The sequence below is a fragment of the Lampetra planeri genome, chromosome 57 (assembly GCF_965212315.1).
Source record: "Lampetra planeri chromosome 57, kcLamPlan1.2.h2, whole genome shotgun sequence".
In the NCBI taxonomy this organism is placed as follows: Eukaryota; Metazoa; Chordata; class Hyperoartia; order Petromyzontiformes; family Petromyzontidae; genus Lampetra; species Lampetra planeri.
Genome location: NC_136163.1, coordinates 4,575,108 through 4,598,583, shown reverse-complemented (window position 1 = coordinate 4,598,583; position 23,476 = coordinate 4,575,108). Strand labels below are relative to the sequence as shown.

At 56.7% G+C, this 23,476-nt stretch overlaps 1 protein-coding gene across 1 annotated transcript in view; it reads right to left on the bottom strand.

The window, feature by feature from the left end:
* Nucleotides 1-22,072, bottom strand: part of LOC144735803 (uncharacterized) — a 32,277-nt gene extending 10,205 nt beyond the window's left edge. Inside the window, exons 1-12 of the mRNA XM_078618323.1 lie at nucleotides 21,999-22,072; nucleotides 21,360-21,498; nucleotides 19,880-20,146; nucleotides 18,365-18,409; nucleotides 17,025-17,144; nucleotides 15,950-16,082; nucleotides 15,138-15,234; nucleotides 12,181-13,615; nucleotides 9,539-9,599; nucleotides 3,619-3,772; nucleotides 1,046-2,575; nucleotides 432-536 (exon numbers count right to left, since the gene is read on the bottom strand). Coding sequence (XP_078474449.1) covers nucleotides 432-536; nucleotides 1,046-2,575; nucleotides 3,619-3,772; nucleotides 9,539-9,599; nucleotides 12,181-13,615; nucleotides 15,138-15,234; nucleotides 15,950-16,082; nucleotides 17,025-17,144; nucleotides 18,365-18,409; nucleotides 19,880-20,146; nucleotides 21,360-21,498 — 4,086 coding nt within the window. The 5' untranslated portion in view covers nucleotides 21,999-22,072. The remainder of the gene's footprint in view (nucleotides 1-431; nucleotides 537-1,045; nucleotides 2,576-3,618; nucleotides 3,773-9,538; nucleotides 9,600-12,180; nucleotides 13,616-15,137; nucleotides 15,235-15,949; nucleotides 16,083-17,024; nucleotides 17,145-18,364; nucleotides 18,410-19,879; nucleotides 20,147-21,359; nucleotides 21,499-21,998) is intronic.
* Nucleotides 22,073-23,476: the final 1,404 nt, after the last annotated feature.

Sequence of the window (23,476 nt, the reverse complement as noted above, 5' to 3'; positions counted from 1 at the left end):
ACATGCTCTAATAATAAATTTCCATTTAAAAAAAAATCTCTTTTCTTTGAATGTTTTCATTTAAAATAAAGAAATATCCTGCATATTATAATATGAACTGAACGTCGCAGGAATTACGTCTCCGTGCCATGTGGACGTGCAGCTGCCTGCAAGTCGGCGCTGCACGCTGTTCAATATCGGAGCTTTGGGAGTGCGATTTTAATATCCGTGTTTTTTTCCTTAAATTTGCATGGAACACCCCGCCCACCACCCCTCCTCACCCCTCCACCCCCCACCACCACAATATAACCGTTGTTAGATAGAGAACACGGTTTACCTGCTCAAGGTATTGCGAGGACTTACTCGCCGTGCGGAAGCCGGCCGACTGAACGAGCGGTACGTGCGCGATGCGTACGTACGCGCGCGCGCTCACACGCGCTTTGGCCACGCACCTTCCCGTCCGGATACAGGATCTCTTGCTGGATATCGTCGTCGGCCTCTCGGTCGTCGTGGAAACCAACTCCTCCCAAATGCGGCGATTCCAGACGGTGGGCAGGCTGCAGTCACAAAAAAAGGGGCAAAGGTCAAGGCGAAGACTTTCCACGGACGGCTGGGTCAAGTGACGTTTGCGAGCTCCAACGAAGGCTGGCACGGCGCACTTATCGACTACCCGAAGTGGGGGAGGGGGGGGGTGGGAATATTTTCGAGCTGGCAACAACGCCGCTTCTGATTGTCGGTGGGTCACGTCTGCCACTGTGGTAAACGTGAGCCCCTGTTTGTACTTGTGGTTGTTCGTCAAAAGGTGTCGGCTGAAAAATCCTTTTCGGCCTTAAGCAAGGAAGATTTCGCCCGCCTTGGAGACTTTTAGTGACAGAGACAAATAATTTGCGGTATAGCCATCAACAGGCTGTTGGGACAAGTGCTGTTAGCAAGCAGCAATGTTAGCCCGCACACTTACACACAGAGCAAGGCAACACCGTAAAGTCTTACATATTGCCGTGGCAAACACAACATACGCGCACAGCACGAACCACACTCTCACCACACCTCACGGCCCCCCACTCACGCTGGCCATCAGCTCCAGTGGCGTCCGCGCTCGCTGAGCCCCGGCGGCCACGGTCGTTCCCGTGGGAGCGGCGGGCACGGGGGTGCGGGGCCCGGTCACGCGCGGGCCCGGCGAGGGTCCACGCGCTCCGACCCCGGGGGCCGCACGGGCCTCGCCGCCGGGGTTCGGGGTCTTGGATCGGCGCGCCCGGTCCGGCGCGAACGTCACGGCGGTGGGCGACGGGACGGCCCCCGAGCGCCGCCACGCGAGCTCCGGGTCCCCGTGGGGGCCGGCCGCCGGGCGGTGCCACTCCGGCACCGGCGAGGCCCGGTCGGGGGCCGGCGCGCCGCCGGGCCGGTGCGCTCCCCCGGCGCGCGAGGGCCCCCCACCGAGGCCGTTGTGGCGGCTCGAGGCGGCCGCCTCCCCGCGAAGACGCGCGGACGGCGCCTCGGGGTTGGGCGTCTTGGAGCGGGGAACGGCGTCCGCGGCGCGCCGCCCGCCGCCGGCCGAGGGGTTCGGCGTCTTGGAGCGGTGGCCGCGGCCCGAGAAAGGGCCGGGGTCGAAGCCGGGCTCGGCATCGCGGTAGAAGAGGTCGTGGCCCGGCCGCGTCGCCCGCACCGGCGTCTTGGGCCGCGACTCGGCGCCCGGGGGAGGGTCGGCGGCGTGCGCCGGCTCCGACAGCGAACGGGGGCCGCCGGCGAAGGAGTTTCCCCGCGTCGGGGGTAGCTGCTCGCCCCGCCGGTCGACGCTCGCCGGTACGGGGCCCCGCCAGTCGGCGGCCCGGCCGCCGCCGCGCGGGGCGGCGTCGACGTCGGGGCCGTCGGCGGGGACGGGTGGCCTCGGCAGCGTGGGGGTCTTGCTGCGGGCGGTGGGCCAGCGCGGCGCCAGCGCGGCCGCTCCGTCGCTCGGCTCCTCCTTGTAGAGGAGGCGTGGGCGTGTGGCGGCAGTCGGGAGAGTCCCGTGGCGGAGCTCTGTGCCTGGACCAGCTCTCATCTTGTCCACATGCCGGGCTGTCTCTAGGCGTGGGCTCAAGGGCTGCACTCCACGGTGGAGCTCCATGCCTGGCCCTGATGTTGTCACATCTACATGGCGGGCTGCCTCTTGGTGTGGACTAAACGGCCGGGCTCCACGGTGGAGCTCCATGCCTGGCCCAGCTGTTGTTTTGTCCACATGGCGGGCTGCCTCTTGGTGCGGACTAAACGGCCGAGCTCCACGATGGAGCTCCATGGCTGGCCCAGCTGTTGTTTTGTCCACATGTCGGGCTGTCTCTTGGTGTGGACTAAACGGCCGGGCTCCACGATGGAGCTCCATGCCTGGCCCAGCTGTTGTTTTGTCCACATGTCGGGCTGCCTCTTGGTGTGGACTAAACGGCCGGGCTCCACGGTGGAGCTCCATGCCTGGCCCAGCTGTTGTTTTGTCCACATGTCGGGCTGCCTCTTGGTGTGGACTCAGTGCCCGGGCTCCACGGTGGAGCTCTGCCTTGGGACCCTCCCAGTGCCGCTCCTTTTTCTTCACGGCCTGTTGCAGCTCCCACAGCTGACGTTTTAACCTCTAAAAATGTCAACACCAGAGTCAGATTATCATCAAGAATATTATTACCACTGCCATCGTTACAATTGCCACAATCCTCATCGTTCGCATTATTGTCACCAATCATCAACTTAAAACGTAATTATTATCGTTATCGCATGATCAACGAGTGCCACAATTAACACCTAAATACATCAATCAGGTGTTAATTGTCATCGTCGGTATCACAATCATAAACACGCTCATTAACGTGATCATCATCAACGTGAACTCCATCGGTACCCACGCAGGATGCCCGTGAAATAAAAGCCAAAAGCTCATTGGAGCCCTTCCTGCCCAGTGTCACCATCTATTTACCAGAGATCGGCCACTGCACCCGGCCACCGCTGAGAAATAATACCTTCTAAAAATGAATTATAGTAACCAAACACAGACACGCTGCACCACAGGATCAACCAGGCAGATGACTCAACCTCACAACTGCCTCCATGTCCTCTTTGGTTTTTTCGGTAAAGTCACGTAGGTAAAAAATAAAATAAATTAAATCACGACGTTTCGGAGGCAACACAAGCCTCCGTCCTCAGGTGGCACCGTCACAGCAACGTCGTGATTTAATTAATTTGTTTTCTTTTTTAACCCACGTGACTTTACCGAAAAAAACAAAGAGTATGGACCCTTGCAGTCACGAAAACTTCAAATCTAGCTTAGAGACACTTATGCACTGTGCCATTTGAAGCTGCGGCGTGTACAACATTGACTGGCACGCATCGTGACGGGCACCGCAAGATGTGACCATATCCGTCCAAGTACTTGCTGAGCTGCTTTGGCTTCCGGTTGCTGAACGAATGCATCGCAAGGTCGTGCTCATTGCGCACAAAGTGCAGCCACGAAAACTTCAAATCTAGAATGCCTCCATGTCCTTGGCAGCAGCATCAGTTGGCTTGCACAGCTGTGGGGCCCATTGTGTTGATCCACGGTGACTTCAGCGTACGGCCTACATCCCTGGGCCCACGCTCCGCTTCACTGCGTACGGCTTATGTCCCCGGGCCCACGCTCCGCTTCACCTGAATCTCCTCCCACTCGGCCGAGCGCTGCTCCTCCTGGCTCGCGGGGCCACCGGGGGCTCCTGGCCCCCCGTGACTGCTCCCCGCACCCTCCAGGGCGGAGGCCGGAAGCTTGAGGTCCCTCCTGTCCACAAGTCCGTAGGCTCCCTCCTGCCTTCTCGCGGCACACCGGACACATGGCACGTGGGTCATGGGACACGACACGAGGAGTAAAGATCATGCTGCATGGAACACGCGTCACGGGACATGGGACGTGTCGTGGCGACGTGGACGCACAAAACACGAAATGCGGGACACTGGACATGGTATACAGGGCACGGAACGTGGGACGTACGATGCAGTGAAACGACGGCTATGGGACACGAGACATTAAAGACTGGTGGATGGAACAGGTGCTTGGGACGTGACACGTGGCCAGGGCACACGGAACACAGGGACGTGAACTCGTGACCCGAGGACTGAGAGGGCCCGCTCTCCAACCACCGTCGCCACCATAATCGCCGCGTCACTTTCACGCCACCTCGCCTTGTACTCCCACAGCCCTTGTTCCATCCACTGCTGGATGAGAGGGCTCCCCCCACCCTGTGCGGTGGCGAGATGTTAACTACCTCGCCTGGTGTACAGGAGGTCGTGGGTTCAATCCCGACCTTGACGCCTGCTGCTGCATATTTGGAGTTTGCGTGTCTCTCTCTCTCTCCGTGGTCACGTGGATTTTTCTCCGTGTACTCCGGTTTTCCATTCACATTTAGAATCAACGTCACCACACGTTTAGAGCTATTTGGCTACCATAAGCCACTTCGGTGAGGCATAATTTCTGGCCAGTTTCTCTTCCAAAAAGAGCTACATAGCTCAGTGGGCCTTATCGTGTAAAATAAAAAATAGTTTAAATAAAAAAAAACATGCTTCAAATCGCTTTAAACTACTGTCATTGTAGTGCGTATTTAATGTGGCGCTGCACTCTGATGTTGTAGAAAACATGTATTAAAAGTCTATTTAATTAAGTAGAACGTGTTGTCTATATTTATTTAAAGTTGCGCATTTTGATGTCACACATCGTCACAAATGTCTGACCCCCCCCCCACACCACCTAGGTGCGTGACGTCATTTATGGACGGCCCCCAAGTGCTGAAACCTGTAATAGGGCGAGTCAAAGCAGCGACAACTCCACGTTCACGCGGCTGCACCTGGAGGCCCTGATTCACATAGCGTCGCCATGGCGACCGTTGCTGGCGATGGGAGGAGCGGTGGGACCTCGTTTCTTTCTGCAACAACTCCACGACAAAAACAAACCTGTGGGATTTCACCGCACGGCCTCGACCGATTCGCTCTCGAGCAGATACGGGGGTGGCGGGGCCTTTGGGTTTCGTGTTTTGTACTCCGGCACAAAGGTTCCAGTTTGCCTTCAATCACGCGAACCGCCTCCCTCCCCCCCACCGGCTATCCCCCCCCCCCCCCCCCGGTCTCTGCCCCCCCGCCTCCCCCGCCCCTCCCCCCCCGTCTCTGCCCCCCTCCCCCCGCCCCTCCCCCCAGCCCCTCCCCTCCTTGCTCTCCTGCGAGCAGCCGTCACGCCAAGACCGCGTCGGACGCATCGCGATGCCGACCCCACCACCCCCACCACCACCACCTCCGCAACCACCACCACCATCACCCCCACCACCACCACTACCACCCCCACCACCACCACCACCACTACCACCCCCACCACCACCACCCCCACCACCACCACATCCACCACCACTACCACCACCACCACTACCACCTCCTCCACCATCACCCCCACCACCACCACTACCACCCCCACCACCACCACCCCCACCACCACCACATCCACCACCTCCACCACCACCTCCACCACCCCCCACCACCCCCCACCACCACCCCCCACCACTACCACCACCACCCCCCCACCACCACCTCCACCCCCACCACCCACACCACCACCCCCTCCACCACCTCCACCACCACCACCTCCACCCCTACCACCACCACCACCCCCACCACCACTACCACTACCACCACCACCCCCACCACCGACACCACCACCCCCCACCACCCCCTCCACCACCACCCCTACCACCCGCCCCCCCACCACCCCCTCCACCACCACCCCTACCACCCGCCCCCCCCACCACCACCTCCACCACCCCCACCACCACTACCACCACCACCACCACCACCACCCACACCACCCCCACCACCCCCTCCACCACCACCACCCCTACCACCCGCCCCCCCACCACCACCTCCACCCCCACCACCACCCCCACCACAACCACCACCACCTCCACCCCCACCCCCTCCCCCACAAACCCCCACCACCGCCACCCCCCCACCACCACCCCCACCGCGAGCGGGACACTTGTGCCGGCCAAGCGAGTCAGCCCCCCGCGGTGCCGCCGGTGCCATCGGCTCCGGCCTCCGTACCGGAGTTTAGAGCGTCGCGACGCGTCCCGAAGACGACAAGAAGTTTCTGCCGGCCACGCTGGCGACTCCGCCGTCCTTCCCCTCTCACACGCACTCTCTCCTCTCCCTCTCTCTCAGCTCTCCTCTCCCCTCCTCTCTCTCTCAACTCTCCTCTCCCCGCTCTCACACGCACTCTCTCCCCTGCGCCCCCACCGCCACCACGTGGCCCTTAACGCCACCTGGCCCCTACCCCGGCCAAACAAGAGTGGGCGGCTGCCTAGAAACACCGATGCTGGCTTTGGTGAGCTCAGATTAGAGAGAACAAACACAACAGAGGCGGCTGAAAAGAGCGCCCGCCAGAGCCGCGCAAGTCTGGGCTTGCGGGGTCGGGACTGAGACGCAAAAAGCCACGAGAGTTGCGTTCTTGGGATTGGGGGTGGGCAGAGTGAGGGGGCATGGTGAGGGGGCCAGAGGTTAGAATGGGAGCGGCATGCGCCGGCCACGAAAAAGTGTGGGGAAAATACAAATTTAATTTATATAAATTTGAAATTTCCTGCCTAAAATATAAAAAATTCACTTACACATAGGATTGACTTTTTAATTATTTTTAACATTAATGTCTAATAGTGTATTGTATTACATTGCTCTGTTTTTTCTTTTTTACCTTTTCTTGTTTCATTGTATGTAATGTCAGAGATTAGGGATTAATAAAGGTCAACTATAACCGCAATCACATCACATAAACAGAAATCTATTTTATAGCAATATATTGGGGGGGGGGGGGGGGACATTTTAATTACGGCCTTGGGGTCGAGGAATGCATCTTCGGGATTTGAGCCAAGCAGTGTGAGAACAACGGAATTGAGACACCCACACAGAGACTAAGATCCCCCGAGTAGCCTACAACAGGTTGTTTCGGGGGGGCAGCACCACGCCCGGCCGCCTTTGTCTCCCCGGTGACGATGTTGAGTTGTGCACCGCCGCAGATACTCAATTAAGGTTGAGTTGACGTAAGTGGGGCCCACATCCAGTTCAGATAATCGTCACTGGCGTTCAGCGTGTGCGGGAATCGAACCCGGGTGGCCGGGTTCGTAACGCAGCGCGCTGACCGCTACACTACCGCTCTAAAGAAGAAAAAAATAAACCCGTAAAAACAAAATTTTTCACTATAAATCCTTTATATGCGTGTTCAATGGGCCACAACCCAGCCCACATTGGTCTTTGAAACGGGCGGCTAGAGTCCTCTCGTCCTCTGGCTTGAGATGGCCGCCACCTATGGGTCAGATGATTGCCTGCCACCATTAAGCAATTGGTAATTAAATATTATTTATTTTTTCCTAAAAAGTGTAAAATTTTGGAAATTTCACGAAAATAAATTGTCACGCACAACGAGTCTGTGTGCAAAATGTCAGCTCGATTGGATCACGGGAAATGGGTTAAAAAAACGACCGAAAGATTTGCACGGTCGTAAGCGCGCAAGCAAGTGAACTTAATATAAAGGATTTAAAAACGACCCCAGTATAGCCTCAGCAGACTGTTGGGGCACGGTACACGAGGGGGTGGGTGGCCAACAGCACCCCCGGCCGCCTTTGTCTCCCTAGCGGCGAAGTTTACACACCACACCAGGTACTCATTTAAGGTTGAGTCGACCTAGGGAATGCCCAGGACCGGTTCAGATAATCGTCACTGGTGTTGGCCGTGAACTGGAATCGAACTTGGGGGACCGAGTTCGTAGCGCAGCGCGCTAACCACGACACTACCGCTCCACCACGCAGTCACACACACACAGTCAGACAACAACAAGAACAGCCACTATTCATCACCGAGTGGCGGTGACATCACCATAGCGCTTACGCCAGGCTAGGTGCAGTTTGAGGCTATCGTGTGACGGTACGGAATGCTCGTACGCAGACACAGAGTCACCACTCCTTTTGCGTGCGAGTCACACGATCATTTGCTCGTAACCCGGCCTCCCACACGCCGGACTGCTGGCGATCTTTTGTAAGAGACAGAGAGCCTCATTGAAATTTCAGATTTTTTTTGCGTGCCATATCGGACGTGAGAGGCAGGACCTTGAGACCGCGATGACGACAACGACGATGACGACGACGACAAATAGACGCACGTAGAGTGAGTGTCACGGGCCTCCCCTAGGTCGACTCAGCCTCAAATGAGTACCTGGTGCGGTGTGTAAACATTGCCACTAGAGAGACAAAGGCGGTCGGGCGTGGTGCTGGCCACCCACCCCCTCGTGTACCGTTCCGGCCTTCATAGGTGCTCGCTAACAGCACTTGCCCCTACAGTCTGTTAAAGCTATATGGGGGATCTTTGTCTTTTGTCCCGTTGCACGAGAGAACGAACGGCTCGATCCAATCTCGCAGATCGCAGTGTCGTACACACACGTCTCCCTCGCTCGACGCCAGTTCGGTCTGTGCGATTTTGGCTGAACGATATCTACCCAAAAGATTCGCTTCATGCGGTTTTAATTCACACAAACGCGGCTATAAACTAAACATTTGTTGTTGTTGATTAAACTATTTTTTTTTATTTTAACAGGTAAGGCCCACTGAGCTATATGGCTCTTTATCAGAAGCGACCTGGCCACAAATGATGATAGCTCAACGAAGTGGCTTATCATCACGTGGACATTTATAGCAGCCAAATACTCTGAACTCTGAACGCATTTTGATTCTAAAGCAACGTGTGTGGAGGAAAAAACGGGAGCACCTGCAGAAAAAGCCACGCGATCACAGGGAGAGAGACATGCAAATTCTAAATAAACATGTCACAGTCGGGATCGAACCGACGACCTCCTGCATACCAGGCGAGGGAGTTAACATCTCCGAGCCACCGTGGTTATGCGGTCAGACGTGGGACAACATCGTGTACTGCACACGCTACTCGGCAAGCAGCTGTCTCCTCGTGCGGTGCATTGTGGGTTGGGTGACAATATGTGAGTGAGTAGGTGAGAGAGTAGGTGAGTGAGTATGTGAGTGAGTGAGTTAGTGAGTATGTGACTGAGTAGGTGAGTAAGTGGGTGAGTGAGTGAGTGAGTAGGTGAGTGATTCGATGAGTGAGTAGGTGTGTAGGTTGATTATGTGAGTGAGTGAGTAGGTGAGTAAGTGCGTGAGTGAGTGAGTAGGTGAGTGATTCGATTAGTGAGTAGGTGTGTAGGGTGAGTGAGTGAATAGGTGAGTGAGTAGGTGAGTGATTCGATAAGTGAGTAGATGTGTAGGTTGAGTGAGTGAATAGGTGAGTGAGTAGGTGAGTAAGTGGGTGAGTGAGTGAGTAGGTGAGTGATTCGATTAATGAGTAGCTGTGTAGGTTGAGTGAGTGAATAGGTGAGTGAGTAGGTGAGTAAGTGGGTGGGTGAGTGAGTAGGTGAGTGATTCCATGAGTGAGTAGGTGTGTAGATTGAGTGTGTGAATAGGTGAGTGTGTGAATAGGTGAGTGAGTAGGTGAGTAAGTAGTGGTGAGTAAATAAGTGAGTGTGCCGGCGAGCGGCTGAGCACGTTACCCGACCCTCGACTTGACACTTTCTCCGCTGGAATGAGGCTTCGAGTTCCCTGCACTTGCATCTGCACCCGCGAGAACACAGAGACACACACGCACGTTAAACAATGACACAGATTCCCCGTGTAGCCTCAACAGGCAGCTGGGCCAAGCGCTCTTAGCGAGTGGCACCTATGAAAGCCGAAACGGCACACGAACGGGTGGGTGGTCAGCACCACGCGCCTTTTTCACCCGAGTGGCACGTTCACCACGCGTACGTACACCAGAGGTCGCAACCGGGTACCCGATACCCGTACCCTACCCGATACCCGGCTACCCGTACCCGGCCGGGTACGGGTAGCCGTTTGCGACCCTGGTGCGGCCGGGTACGGGTAGGCCATGAGTCACTGGTGAGTAACTGTTTGTCACTCATTTCCCAACGTCTTGTCTCTTTTGATTTAAAGCTTTCGTGACTGCAGGGATTCATCTTCTTGGTTCTTTCGGTAAAGTCACGTAGAAGAGAAGTAATAAAATAATAAAAATAAAACAATTCAAGTTTCTAGAATCAACCCACCCGCGCCTGCAACATGGCTTCATCCCAGAGGTCGCAATCAGGTACCCGATATCCGTACCCTACCCGTACCCGGCCGGGTACGGGTACGGGTACCCGTTTGCGACCCTGGTGCGGCCGGGTACGGGTATGAGTAAGGAATCAAAACCCGTTTGCGACCTCTGACGTACACGTACGAGCGCACACACCAAGGCGCCACGGCACTTGTGCCAGACTCGGTGCACTTCACAACGACAAAGACTAAGGTCCCCCGTATAACCTCTACAGGCAGTTGGGGCAAGTGCTGTTACCTGGCACGGGGCACGAAGGTGGTGGCCAGCACTACGCCCGTCTGCCCTTTGTCTCCCCGCTGCCGATGTTTACACAGCGCACCAGATATTAATGATGGCTAAGTCAACCTAGGCGAGGCCCAGGACTGGTTCCGACTGATGTTATCCGTGGCCAGGGTTTTCACTCGGCTCGTAGTGTAGTGCGCCGACCGCTACGCCACCACTCCCCCCCCCCCACCGAACACACAATTACATGGTTCTCACTCGGGCACAATCTCAATGACACACACACACACACGTACAATGGGGAGGGAAAGTGAATGAAATGAGTGAGAGAGTCGGCGAGTGAATGAGTGAGTGAGCTGGGTGAATGGGTGGGCGAGGGTGCGTGTGGGTGAGTGAGCGAGCGAGCCTAGTGAGTGACTGATAGTTCTAGATTTGAAGCTTTCGTGAGTGCAAGGATTCATATTCTTAGGTTTTTTTCGGTAAAGTCACGTAGATAAAAAATTAAAATTAATAAAAGTAAAATAAAAAATAAAATAAAAATCACGACGTTTCGGAGGCAACACAAGCTTCCCGTCTTCAGGTGAATTTAATTTTTTTATCTACGTGACTTTACCGAAAAAACCTAAGAATATGACTGATAGTTGTTTTAAGAGTGTGCCCATGTTGCTGGAAGGATATATAAAACGCACGAGTCAGTAGTGGGCAGGTCAGTCAATGTATGTTGCGAGTTAATGAGTGAGTGAGTGATTGAGTCCGTGAGTGCATGAGTGGGTGAGCGAGTGTTGGGTGAGCGAGTGAACTCGTAAGAGGTTGAGTGAATGTGTGTGTTAGTTCTTGAGTGAGCATGCGAGTTAGTATATGGGTAGGCGAAGCAGTGAGTGGGTGAGTATGGATAAATGATTGAATGAATAAACGAGTTAATGAGTGAGTGAGCGAGTGAGTAAAAGAGTAGGTGAGAGTGAGGATAAGTGAGTGAGTTGGCAAGTTAGCGTATGGATGGATGGATGAATGAGTGGTTGATTAATTGAGTGAGTGCATATGAGTGTATAATCAGTTAACGTGCGAGTGAGAAAATAAATGGATGAGCGAATGAGTGAGTTATTCAGTGCGTGACTGATTAAGTGTATTTGTGGTTGAATGGGTCAGTGAGTAAATTAGTGAATGTGTGCATGGGTGGGTTAGTGACTAAGTGGTGGGTGAGTGAGTGAACTTGTCAGAGGTGGAGTGAATGTGCGAGTTAGTTCTTGAGTGATCATGCGAGAATATGTGTAAGTGAAGAGGTGAGTGGGTGAGTGTATAGATAAAGTATTGAATGAGTGAGCGGTTTCGTGTTTTCATGAGCATGTTAGTATGTGGATCGGACGTGAAAAGGCGAGTGTGTGAGTTGGTGAGTTGATAAGTGAGTGAGTATATGGATGGATGTATTCATGAATGCGCGCGCGAGCGGGTGAGTGAGTGAGTACGTGAGTGAATGAATGAGTAAATGAGTGGGAGAGGGGATGAGTGAGTGAGTTGGCAAAGGAGTGTGTGGATGGATGAATAAGTGGTTGATTGAGTGCAACGAGTGTATAATAAGTCAACGTGTGAGTTAGTATTTGAATGGATGAATGAATGAGCGAATGAGCAAATGAGCGAGTGAGTGAGAAAGCGATTCGGTGTATGGACAGATGAGTGAGCGGGTGAGTGAGCGGGGTGAGCGAGCGGGTGAGCGAGCGGGCGAGCAAGCGAGCGGATGAGCGAGCGGGTGAGCTCACGGGGCGAGCTCAAGGGGCTGTAACTACACTCTAACGCGACAACCCGTCAAGCGACACGTGCACTGACCGTCGCCCCCCGACGTCCGATCTGCGACCGCTGGGTTTGTCGTAGTAGCAGGGCGGCCGATCCTGGGATCCCCGTGGGGGGGGCCACGCGGATCCCCACCCTCTGCCGGGGGACCCCTCCCGGCGTCCCCCGCTCGCCGGAGTCCACCGGTACCCCCCGCCGGCTCCGTGCCGTCCCGCGCGGGAGCCAGCGACGGTCGCGCGCTCTCCACTTCGCCGCCGCCGCTATCCTGCTTCCCGGGCGTCGGCCACCGTTGCCTCGCCCTGCCGGGTTTCGCCGTCGGCCGCTTGGCCCGGCGCCGCTCAGCGGGAGGGGCGGCCGCCGCGGCGTCGGCCTCGCTGGGGGCGTCGCTGGCGTAGTCCTGGTCGCCGTCGTCCTCCTCGTCGCGGCTCCTGCCGGCGCCCCACGCCCTCGCGAGCGTCGGCGGCCGGGTCGCCCGAGACTGCGCCCACCCCGGGACCGGCCGCACCTCCCGGGGTGCGGCGGCGACGGCGTCGTCGCACCCCGGCTTCGCGGTCGTTGTGGCACCGGCGTTGTGGCGGGCGCTGACGTCCCCCGGCACGACGGGCACGTGCACGATCCTGTCGTCGAGACGCTTGTACGCGACGGACGCTCCCACGCGGTACGTCTTTTGGCTGCAGTCGCTGTGCTCATGCTCCTCCTTCCCCTCCTTCTCCTCCTCCTCCTCCTCCACCTCATCATCGTCGTCAACGTCATCATCATCGTCGGTGCCTTCGTCACCGCCACCTTGCCGTACGGATTCCGCCGCCGCGACTTCCGGCCTCGCGCCGGCAGCCGGCTCGCCGGCGCCATTCCCGCCGCCGGAGGAGCCGCCTTGGTCTAAGTTCCCGTTGACGTCTCTGCGCGCCGCTCGCTTGGACGCGTCGTCGGGACCGCGGTCGTCGCTCGCGGGCGGAGCGCCGTCCTCCAGCATCGACTCGAAGCGGCTCACCAGCCGCGGCACGCTGCCGTCCCCGCCGACGCCGCCGCCGGGGGACGGCGCCGGAAATCGCTCCAACGCCGTCGACCGGGAGGCCCCGGCTCTTTCGGCGCTCGCGTCCACCGTGGCCGGGCCGGCGGACGCCGCCGCCGCCCCGCCGGCATTAACGCCGGCGCCGCTCGGCAACCGCGGGATGGCCCCGGCGCCGCCGGAACGCTGGCTCAGCAGCCGGAGCTTCTGCCCCACGCGGCTCACGCCCTGCACCTCCGGCAGGGCTCGGCGGCCCTGCGTCCTCGCCGCCGGCGCCGGCCCCGCTCCGGCCGGCGACAGCCGCGGGGCCCGCGGGCACCGTCTGGAGGGACCGGGCCCCGGCGCCGGGGAGGAGAAGGCGGCGGTGGCGGCGGTGCCGTGGCGGGCGCGGGCGAATCGCTGGGTGCCCTCGCCTTTCTTCAGAAACGATTTGGTGGTGTGGACCGGCGCCTCGACTGAGTTGGCCTGTGGTGACGGGAGGGGCGGGGGGGGAGGGGGTGCCAGGGCCCGAGGGCAGGAGGGGATGGAGGGACGAGGGAGGATGGAAGGGGATGCGGGGATGAGATTGGAGAAGATTGGGGGGGGTGGGGGGAGAGATTCCAGAAAGGAGAGGGGATGAGGAGAGGGGACGGGGGAGAGGAGAGGGGATGGCAGCAGCGTTGTGCGAGGGTCACGACTCGGCGCTGTCACATGCGCACAACTGCGTGGCCATGTGACCACTCCGCTCCCTCTGGCATACATACACACACACACCCAAAGACAAAGATCCCCCTTATTGCCTGAACAGACTGTAGGGGCAAGTGCTGTTAGCGAGCACCTATGAAGGCCGGAACGGTACACGAGGGGGTGGGTGGCCAGCACCACGCCCGACCGCCTTTGTCTCCCCAGTGGCGATGTTTATACACCGCACCAGGTACTCATTTGAGGCTGAGTCGAGCTACGGGAGGCCAAGGACCGTTTCAAATAATCGTCATTGGTGTTCGCCGTGAGCGGGAATCCAACTCGGGTCGCCGGGTTCATCGCGCAGCGTGTTAACTGCTACAACACCGCTCCCCACACACACACGCACAACAAAGGCAAAGATAAAGATCCCCCGTATAGCCTTAACAGACTGTAGGGACAAGTGCTGTTAGCGAGCACCTATGAAGGCCGGCACGGCACACGAGGGGGTGGGTGGCCAACACCACGCCCGGCCGCCTGTGTCTCCCCAGTGGCGATTGTTACACATCGCCACTAGGTACTCATTTGAGGCTGAGTCGACCTAGGGGAGGCCCAGGACCGGTTCAGATAATTTTCACTGATGGTGTTGGCCGTGAGCGAGAATCTAACCCGGGTTGCCAGGTTCATAACGCAGCGCGCTAACCGCTACACTACCGCTCCCCACACACACACGCACGGACACACACACACAGACACACGCACACACACATGGACACACACACACACACACGGGTGACACACACGCTCGCTGACTGTGTGCGTGTGCACGAATACATGGGAAGTGGCAGTGGAGTGATTAGCGCGCTGCGCTACGAACCTGGAAACGCGAGTTCGATTCCCGCTCGCAGCCAACACGGGCGACGAATACTGGTGCTGGGCCTGCCCTAGGTTGACTCAGCCATAAATGCGTAAACAGCAGCATTGGGGAGACAAGGGTGGCTGGATGCGTTTCTGGCCACCCCACCCCCTCGTGTGGCTTTGTGGCCTTCATATGTTCTGGCAAACAGCACTTGCCACGGCAGTCTGTTAAGGGTGTACGGGGGATCTTTGTGTGTGGTTGTGCGATGCGTGCGCGTGTACGATGTGTGCGTGCGCGCGTGTGTGTGTCCATGTGCGATGCGCGTGCGTGTACGATGCGTGTGTGTGTGTGTACGATGCGTGTGTGTGTGTACGATGCGTGTGTCTGTGCGTGTGTGTGTGCGTGTGCATGTGCGTGTGTGTGTGTGCGTCTGTGCGTCTGTGTGTGTGCGCGTGTGTGTGTGCGTGCCTTGTGAGCTGCTCCGCGCGCCTCCTGCAACTTGAGCTGCTCCTCCACGAACTCCTCAAACGTCGTTCTCCTCCCCACCACCCCCGGACGGATCGGCCTGAGCACAACACCAGCAGGAGCAGCTTCACCGCAGCATTCACCACCCCCGCCGCTACCGTCACCACATTCACCACAACATTCACCACTGCTACTGTCACTACCGCTACCGTCACCACCACCACGACATTCACCACTCCGATCACTACCGTCACCACCACCACCACATTCACCACCCCCACCGCTACCACCACCACACTCACCACCCCCACCGCGACCGTCACCACCACCACCACCACATTTACCACACTCACCACCCCCACCGCTACCACCACCACCACCACCACATTCACCACCCCCCACCTCTACTATCACCACCACAACTTCCACAACCACCACCACCACATTCACCACCAGCACCACCGTCACCGCCACTATCAGCACCGCCACCGTCACTGCCAGCGAAGCGCCGCCACTCCACCCCCCCCCCCCCGCGAGCTCTCGCGAGCCCCCCTAGAGGGGGCGCTTGCTCCTCGTCATCGTGGATGAGGAGGAAGTACCCACAATGGACCCCACCGTGCGCGACCTGCCGATCGACTGCGGCGTCAGCGCGTACACCGCCGCTGGGGCGGACAAAGGCCACGGGGGGAGGAGCGGGAGGAGAGGGGGATTTAAAAAAAAAAAACTTGCCAACGTTACAAATGCCGTGGCCGGGAGATCGAACCGGCTGACCATTATACTGGCCAGTAAGCGGACAGGATTGAAGTACAACGGACCTGTCCTCCGCGTAGGGAGGAGGCTTCTGTGCGGCCGAGCGTTGCTCCGGCGCCTCCCCGTGCCGTCCCCTCTGCCAGGGCCGCCCCTGGGCCACGCCGCTCGCACGCGCGTCGTCCTCCGGGATGCTCTCGTCTGAAACCCGCGTTGCGTGACATGCGCACGCACGCGCACATGCACACATACACACACATATACACGCACACACGCACACATACACACACATACACACATACACATACACACACGCACAACGCACACACACATGCACACGCACACATACACACATACACACACGCACAACGCACACACACATGCACACGCACACATACACACACACGCACACACACGCACACAACGCACACACACGCATACACACGCACACACATACACACACACACACACAACGCACACACACGCACACAACGCACACATACACACACACACGCACACACATACACACACACGCACACACACACGCACACACATACACACACACGCACACACACACACGCACACACACACGCACATGTAGACGCATACACGCACACACGCACACACGCGCACACGCACACACACAGCGGCAAAGATTTCCGTTTAGCAAAGCGCTGTGAGCGAGTTCCTATAAATGCCGGTATGGCACATGAAATGATGGGTGGCCATCACCACACGCACACAAGGACAAAGACCCCCCATATAGCCTTAACAGATTGTAGGGGCAAGTGCTGTTAGCGAGCACCTATGAAAGCCGACATGGCACACGAGGGGTTGGGTGGCCAGCACCACGCCCGGTCGCCTTTGTCTCCCGACTGGTGATGATTACACACCGCACCAGGTACTCATTTAAGGCTGAGTGAACCTAAGGGAGGCCCGGGACCGGTTCAGATAATCGTCACTGGCGTTGGTGGCCGTGAGCGTGCACCTCGAGAGGCCACCACGTGAAGCGTCGAAGGCTCGCTGCTGGCAGGAGGAGTGTCACGGGGACAGACCCAGGTGCCACCGGTTGACTGGCAGGCGGATGCTCCGCCCGTGTCCCCTACGACACGGACGGCGGGAGGGCGTGCGCGCCCCGCTCACCGAGCGTCGTGTCGGCGTCTTCGGCGTGGGCACGGGCGGCGCCGTGGGTCGCCGGGCGCCACTCGTTCCGGTCGCTGGACGACGCCGAGCCCACCGAGGGCGCTCCCCTCTCGCCGTCGCCTACGGAGACAAAGCCGAAGATTCTCCCGTGAGGCCTCGACAAGACCGTTGGGGCCACACACACGGAGGAGGAGGGAGGAGGAGGGAGGGAGGAGGAGGGAGGAGGAGGGGGGAGGGAAGAGGAGGGAGGAGGAGGGGGGATGGAGGAGGAGGGAGGATTGGTGTGACAGGGGGAGACATTTAGACACTGGCGGAGAGACGTGGGGACACGCAGCAGGACATGGGGACATGGAGACACGTAGGAGGGGACACGCAGAGAGGAGAGGGGAGACAGCGAGAGGGATAGGGACAAAGGGGAAACATGGGGACACAGAGGGACATGGAGACACGGAAACAGGGGATGGGCAAGAGTGATGGGGAAAGTGAGCGTGAGGTGAGGGTCATGCAGAGGTCAAGCTGGGGTCGTGGTGAGGCACGTGGCGATCGCGTTGAGAGACGCAGCGATGAGCGTGAAAAACGAGGGTTGCGGTGAGCGACGTGATTAGGCCGAGGGCGAAGGACGGGGATGGGATGTGGCGAGGGGTGATGATGATGCGGGTTTGGTGATGGGTGACGAGGAACGCGGCGGGGTTGTGGTGAGGATTGTGGCGATGGATGCGGTATACTCGTGGTGAGGGCTGTGATGAGGGTTGTGGTGAGGGTTGTGGTGAGGGTCGTGGCCAGGGTTGTGGTGAGGGTTGTGGTGAGGGTTGTGGTGAGGTATGTGGGGAGGGTCGTAGCCAGGGTAGTGGCCAGGGTTGTGATGAGGGTTGTGGTGAGGGTTGTGGTGAGGGTTGTGGTGAGGTACGTGGTGAAGGTTGTGGTGAGGGCTGTGATGAGGGTTGTGGTGAGGGTTGTGGTGAGGGTTGTGGTGAGGTATGTGGGGAGGGTCGTAGCCAGGGTAGTGGCCAGGGTTGTGATGAGGGTTGTGGTGAGGGTTGTGGTGAGGGTTGTGGTGAGGGTTGTGGTGAGGGTTGTGGTGAGGGTTGTGGTGAGGGTTGTGGTGAGGGTTGTGGTGAGGGTTGTGGTAAGGGTTGTGGTGAGGGTCGTGGCCAGGGTTGTGGCTAGGGTTGTGGTGAGGGTTGTGGTGAGGGTTGTGGTGAGAGTCGTGGCCAGGGTTGTGGTGAGGGTTGTGGTGAGGGTTGTGGTGAGGGTTGTGGTGAGGGTTGTGGTGAGGTACGTGGTGAAGGTTGTGGTGAGGGTTGTGGTGAGGGTTGTGGTGAGAGTTGTGGCGAGGTTACCGTCAGCCTGGGAGGACAGGTACTTGAGGGCCCACCAGGACAACTCTGTGAGACACGCGGATGGCAACGTCGTGACATCGCCAGCAGTGGAATTGACTAAACGGGCTGCACGATAAAAGTTCCAGACACTGGACAACGATAACCGGAATTGACCGGACGTACCAGAGATGGCAATGGCGCTGTTTATAGGATCTGGTATCCGGTATTGAGATCTGGTTTCAGGATCCGCTTTGCTAAATCCGTGATTTTCGTCACGGGATCCGAGCAACTTTTTGGTTTTCCCCTCGCGAATTTCTGGAGCGAGGGCATCATGCAGATTCAAGGGACCCTGCATCGGTTCACTCCGTGTAACACTCCAATTAGCACGGTTGGCTACGGACGGTGCGAAAGATGTTTAACGTAGAGTACGTAACATGTCTGATGATGCAAACAAAGGGTAAACAAACTATTATCATATTTTGCTACTGGCAAAGGAGGTTCCGATGGTGTAAATGCTTACCGCCGAGCTCTCATACTCTGATGGTGCATTGTCTTTGAGTTGTGCGCCTTTTGGCGTCACCTGGTCCAACACCATGTGAGACTAGGCTCTAAGGAAAGCTGTCTCGGGTGTGGACCAATCAACTTCAAGGACAGTGCATACATTATCAGAGTTATGTTTTTTGTTTGCATTATGACTGCAGGTATTGTGGTCTATGCAAACATGACTCCTTATAAAAAAAGGTGTCAGTTTTGTTGCCAAATAAAAGGGTAAAAAGACAATTATCATGTCTGATGATATTTATGATGGCGTTAGAAGGTCTTATCTAGTGATTTCTAGGGATATTTAAAAAAAACGCTTTCCAAGGAAAGTTAAAAGCATGAAGGTATTATGATCTCTGTCCGTCCAGGTGGATCAGCGGTGGAGTCCAAATCCTTGTTGGGTATTGAACTCAGCTCATCATCCATTTGGGGGGTGGATAAAATTCAAAAACACTTCGTGGAGAGGTCCACGGTGATTATCCTATGGTTGGAATTGCCGTAACAACACTACGTGCCGTCCGCTTCCCTCGATGATGGCGATGATGTCGGTGATGTTGGTGATGGTGGCGCGCCACAACACGACGCGCCGTCTGCTTCACTCGGTGGACGTTAAAGATCCCGCGGCGTAATTCGCAGGAGTAGGCCATTGTGTGCCGGCGTCAGGGTCCAAGTTTACCAAGTTAATAAAATAAAAATTCCACCGCAAATGACTTCGATTGGGATTATACACACACACACAAACAACAACGGCAGCAGCAATCGTTGCCCCCTATTGGCAGGCTCGTGCCCCAGGTCACTCTTGCAAATGCGACTCCCATCCTGGTTCCATGAAAGAAAACTTGAAAGAATTCGGGACGAAACACCCAAAGGCAACCGGGCAACTTTGCGGAGAAACATTCGGTGACTTTCTGCTTTCCGGAGCCCGGCGCACGATATCAGATCGAGATCTGGTATCTGGGGTCACGCCTGCCACTTGGCGCTGGCGCACGGACTCACCCGGAGTGCGGTTGGCGCTGGTGCCGCTGCTGATGCTGGCGTTCTCAGAGTGCGCTCCCGCGGGAAGGCCGAATGGTGGCGTGGTCGACGTGGATAACACCTGCTGCTGCTGCTGCTGTAACTGCTGCTGCTGCTGGTGCATCATCGTGGGTAGGTGGGCACCAGCTGCCGCGAGAAGGCTGAAGGGGTTGAACTGGGGCATCGCCGTGGAGAAGGCCAGCGATGTGAGGTCGGAGGGAAGGCCGACGGGAAATGAGACCGGGAAACCTGAAATGCAATGGACAGTGCGATTACAAAGTGGATTCATACTGCGTCAGTGCAGGAGTGATGTCATTCGTGATGTTTGTGATGTCGGTTGTGATGTCGGTGGTGATGTCGGTAAGAGTGGTTGTAATATCAGTGACAATGGTGATGTCGGATCTACGATGTTGATGGTGACAATGTCCGTGATTTCGGTGGCGATGTCGGTGACGTTGGTGTTGATGTCAGTAACGGTGGCGGTGATATCGGCGGAAGTGGCGGTGTCGGTGATACAAAGTCGATGTTGATGATGGTGATGATGTCGATGACAGCGATGATGTCGCTGATGACGTCAGTGATGTTGGTGATGATGTCGATGATGTCGCTGATGATGTCAGTGATGTCGGTGATGATGTCGATGATGTCGCTGATGATGTCAGTGATGTCGGTGATGATGTCGATGATGTCGCTGATGATGTCAGTGATGTCGGTGATGATGTCGATGATGTCGCTGATGATGTCAGTGATGTCGGTGATGATGTCGATGATGTCGGTGATGATGTCGATGATGTCGCTGATGATGTCAGTGATGTCGGTGATGATGTCGATGATGTCGCTGATGATGTCAGTGATGTCGCTGATGATGTCAGTGATGTCGGTGATGATGTCGATGATGTCGCTGATGATGTCAGTGATGTCGGTGATGATGTCGATGATGTCGCTGATGATGTCAGTGATGTCGGTGATGATGTCGATGACAGCGATGATGTCAGTGATGTCGGTGATGATGTCGATGATGTCGCTGATGATGTCAGTGATGTCGGTGATGATGTCAGTGATGTCGGTGATGATGTCAGTGATGTCGGTAATGATGTCGATGATGTCGCTGATGATGTCAGTGATGTCGGTGATGATGTCGATGATGTCGCTGATGATGTCAGTGATGTCGCTGATGATGTCAGTGATGTCGGTGATGATGTCGGTGATGATGTCGATGATGTCGCTGATGATGTCAGTGATGTCGCTGATGATGTCAGTGATGTCGGTGATGATGTCGATGATGTCGCTGATGATGTCAGTGATGTCGGTGATGATGTCGATGATGTCGCTGATGATGTCAGTGATGTCGGTGATGATGTCGATGATGTCGGTGATGATGTCAGTGATGTCGCTGATGATGTCAGTGATGTCGCTGATGATGTCGATGATGTCGCTGATGATGTCCGCGATGGTGTCGCACCACTGCCAGGGCGAGCAAAGGCTGAGGACAGCAGTTCCAGAATTCTCTGCTGCTGCTGCTGCTCGTTCTGCAATCGCAGCAGTTGCTCCACCTGCTGCTGCTGCCTCTGAGCCACATCCTGATGCCCCGCCTGCCACATCTGCAGCAGTACACACACACATGGACACGTGGACACACAGATATATACACAAACACAACAAAAAATCCCTCGTATAGCCGTAACAGACTGTTGGGGCAAGTGCTGTTAGCGAGCACTTGACACACAAAGATCCCCCGTATAGCCTTTATAGACTGTAGGGGCAAGTGCTGTTAGCGAGCACCTATGAAGGCCGGCACGGCACACGAGGGGGTGGGTGGCCAACACCACGCCCGGCCGCCTGTGTCTCCCCAGTGGCGATGGTTACACATCGCACCCGGTACTCATTTGAGGCTGAGTCGACCTAGAGGAGGCTCAGGACCGGTTCAGATAATCGTCACTGGTGTTGGCCGTGAGCGGGAATCGAACTCGGGTCGCCAGGTTCGTAGCGCAGCGCACTAACCGCTACACTACCGCTCCCCACACACATATACACACACATATACAGACACACATATACAGACACACACACCCTCACGCACACACGCACACCCACGTCCCACCTGCTGCTGCTCCTGCAGCAGGCCCTGCAGGAACGACGCCTGCGCCCCGGTTGGCACCGGCGTTCCCGCGCTCTCTCCGCCCCCTCCACCACCACCACCTCCTCCTCTCCCCTGTCTGGCCAGCACGGCCTGCGGCTCCTCCGCCCTCATCGCGGCGGCCGTCGCCCCTTGCTCTGGGAGGCGAGGACCCAACGGGGCGGACGGAGGCCCCCGGGCACCCTGTGCCTCTGGGAGGCCACGCTCACCCATGCACGCGTGAGCCCATCACCCACGTCGCCTGCGCGGCTGGGCGCCCGGGCATCACCTGGCCCGGCCTGGTAAGGGGCGGACGGGTTGAGAGGTTGACCAATGAGCTCGTGAATGTACGCGGCACGTACGCTGAACTTCTTTCGTAGCCAATCGGAGGTGCGGGGGAAAGACAACAAACTAAACACAAAAGCAGTTCGAAAGAAATTAGCTCTCCCATTGACATGTTTCGTGGCTTCTACATACTATTAACATTCTCTCCCTTTGTTAATGCTACCCCCTACCCCTCCCTTTGATGCTGCTAATCCTGCCTAATGCATGGGCATAATATGACTTTGAAACCCCCCCGCCCACCTCCTACGCATTTCCCATAAATATGCTAAATTCCTCTTGATATGCAAATTATTTTGTCAAGGCGCTCTTCTTCCACCTCCAACCCAGCTTATATATACGCTCCAAGCTTGGCAGTGTTTCATTCTTCACCTGAAGACGGCTGCTTAGCGTCGTGGCCGAAACGTCGTGAGAATTATTTTATTATGTTTTATTTTTATTATTTTATTACTTCCCTTCTACGTGACTTTACCGAAAGAACCAAGAAGATAGTTTGTCAATCTAGATGATGATGATGATGATTTAAAACTGCATAGCTCCCAGCGGCTTCCTAATATCAGAAGGAAGAGCGTTCCAGACGGCCGCAGAAGCGCATCTGAAAGCGCCGCGCGGTGCAGTGACCCTCTTTGTTCGATGGCCGAGCCAAAATCCGCTGCTGCGAGGATGACCGGAGCTCACGCGATGACGATTTATGCTCCTTGACGAGCTCAGAAAAGCACCGCGGTTCGTTTGTGGCAAGCACTTTGTGCGCAATGAGCACGACCTTGCGATGCATTCGTTCAGCAACCAGAAGCCAAAGCAGCTCAACAAAGTACTTGGACGGATATGGTCAGATCTTGCGGTGCCCGTCACGACGCGTGCCAGTCAATGTTGTACACGCCGCAGCTTCAAATGGCACAGTGCATAAGTGTCTCTAAGGGGCCGTCCATAAATGACGTCACGCACCTGGGGGGGGGGGGGGTCAGGCATTTGTGACGATGTGTGACGAGGGGGAGAGGGGAGTTTGAGAAATGTGACGTCACATCAAAATGCGCAACTTTAAATAAATATAGACAATGCGTTCTACTTAAATAAATAGACGTTTTAATAAATGTTTTCTCCTACAACATCGGAGTGCAGCG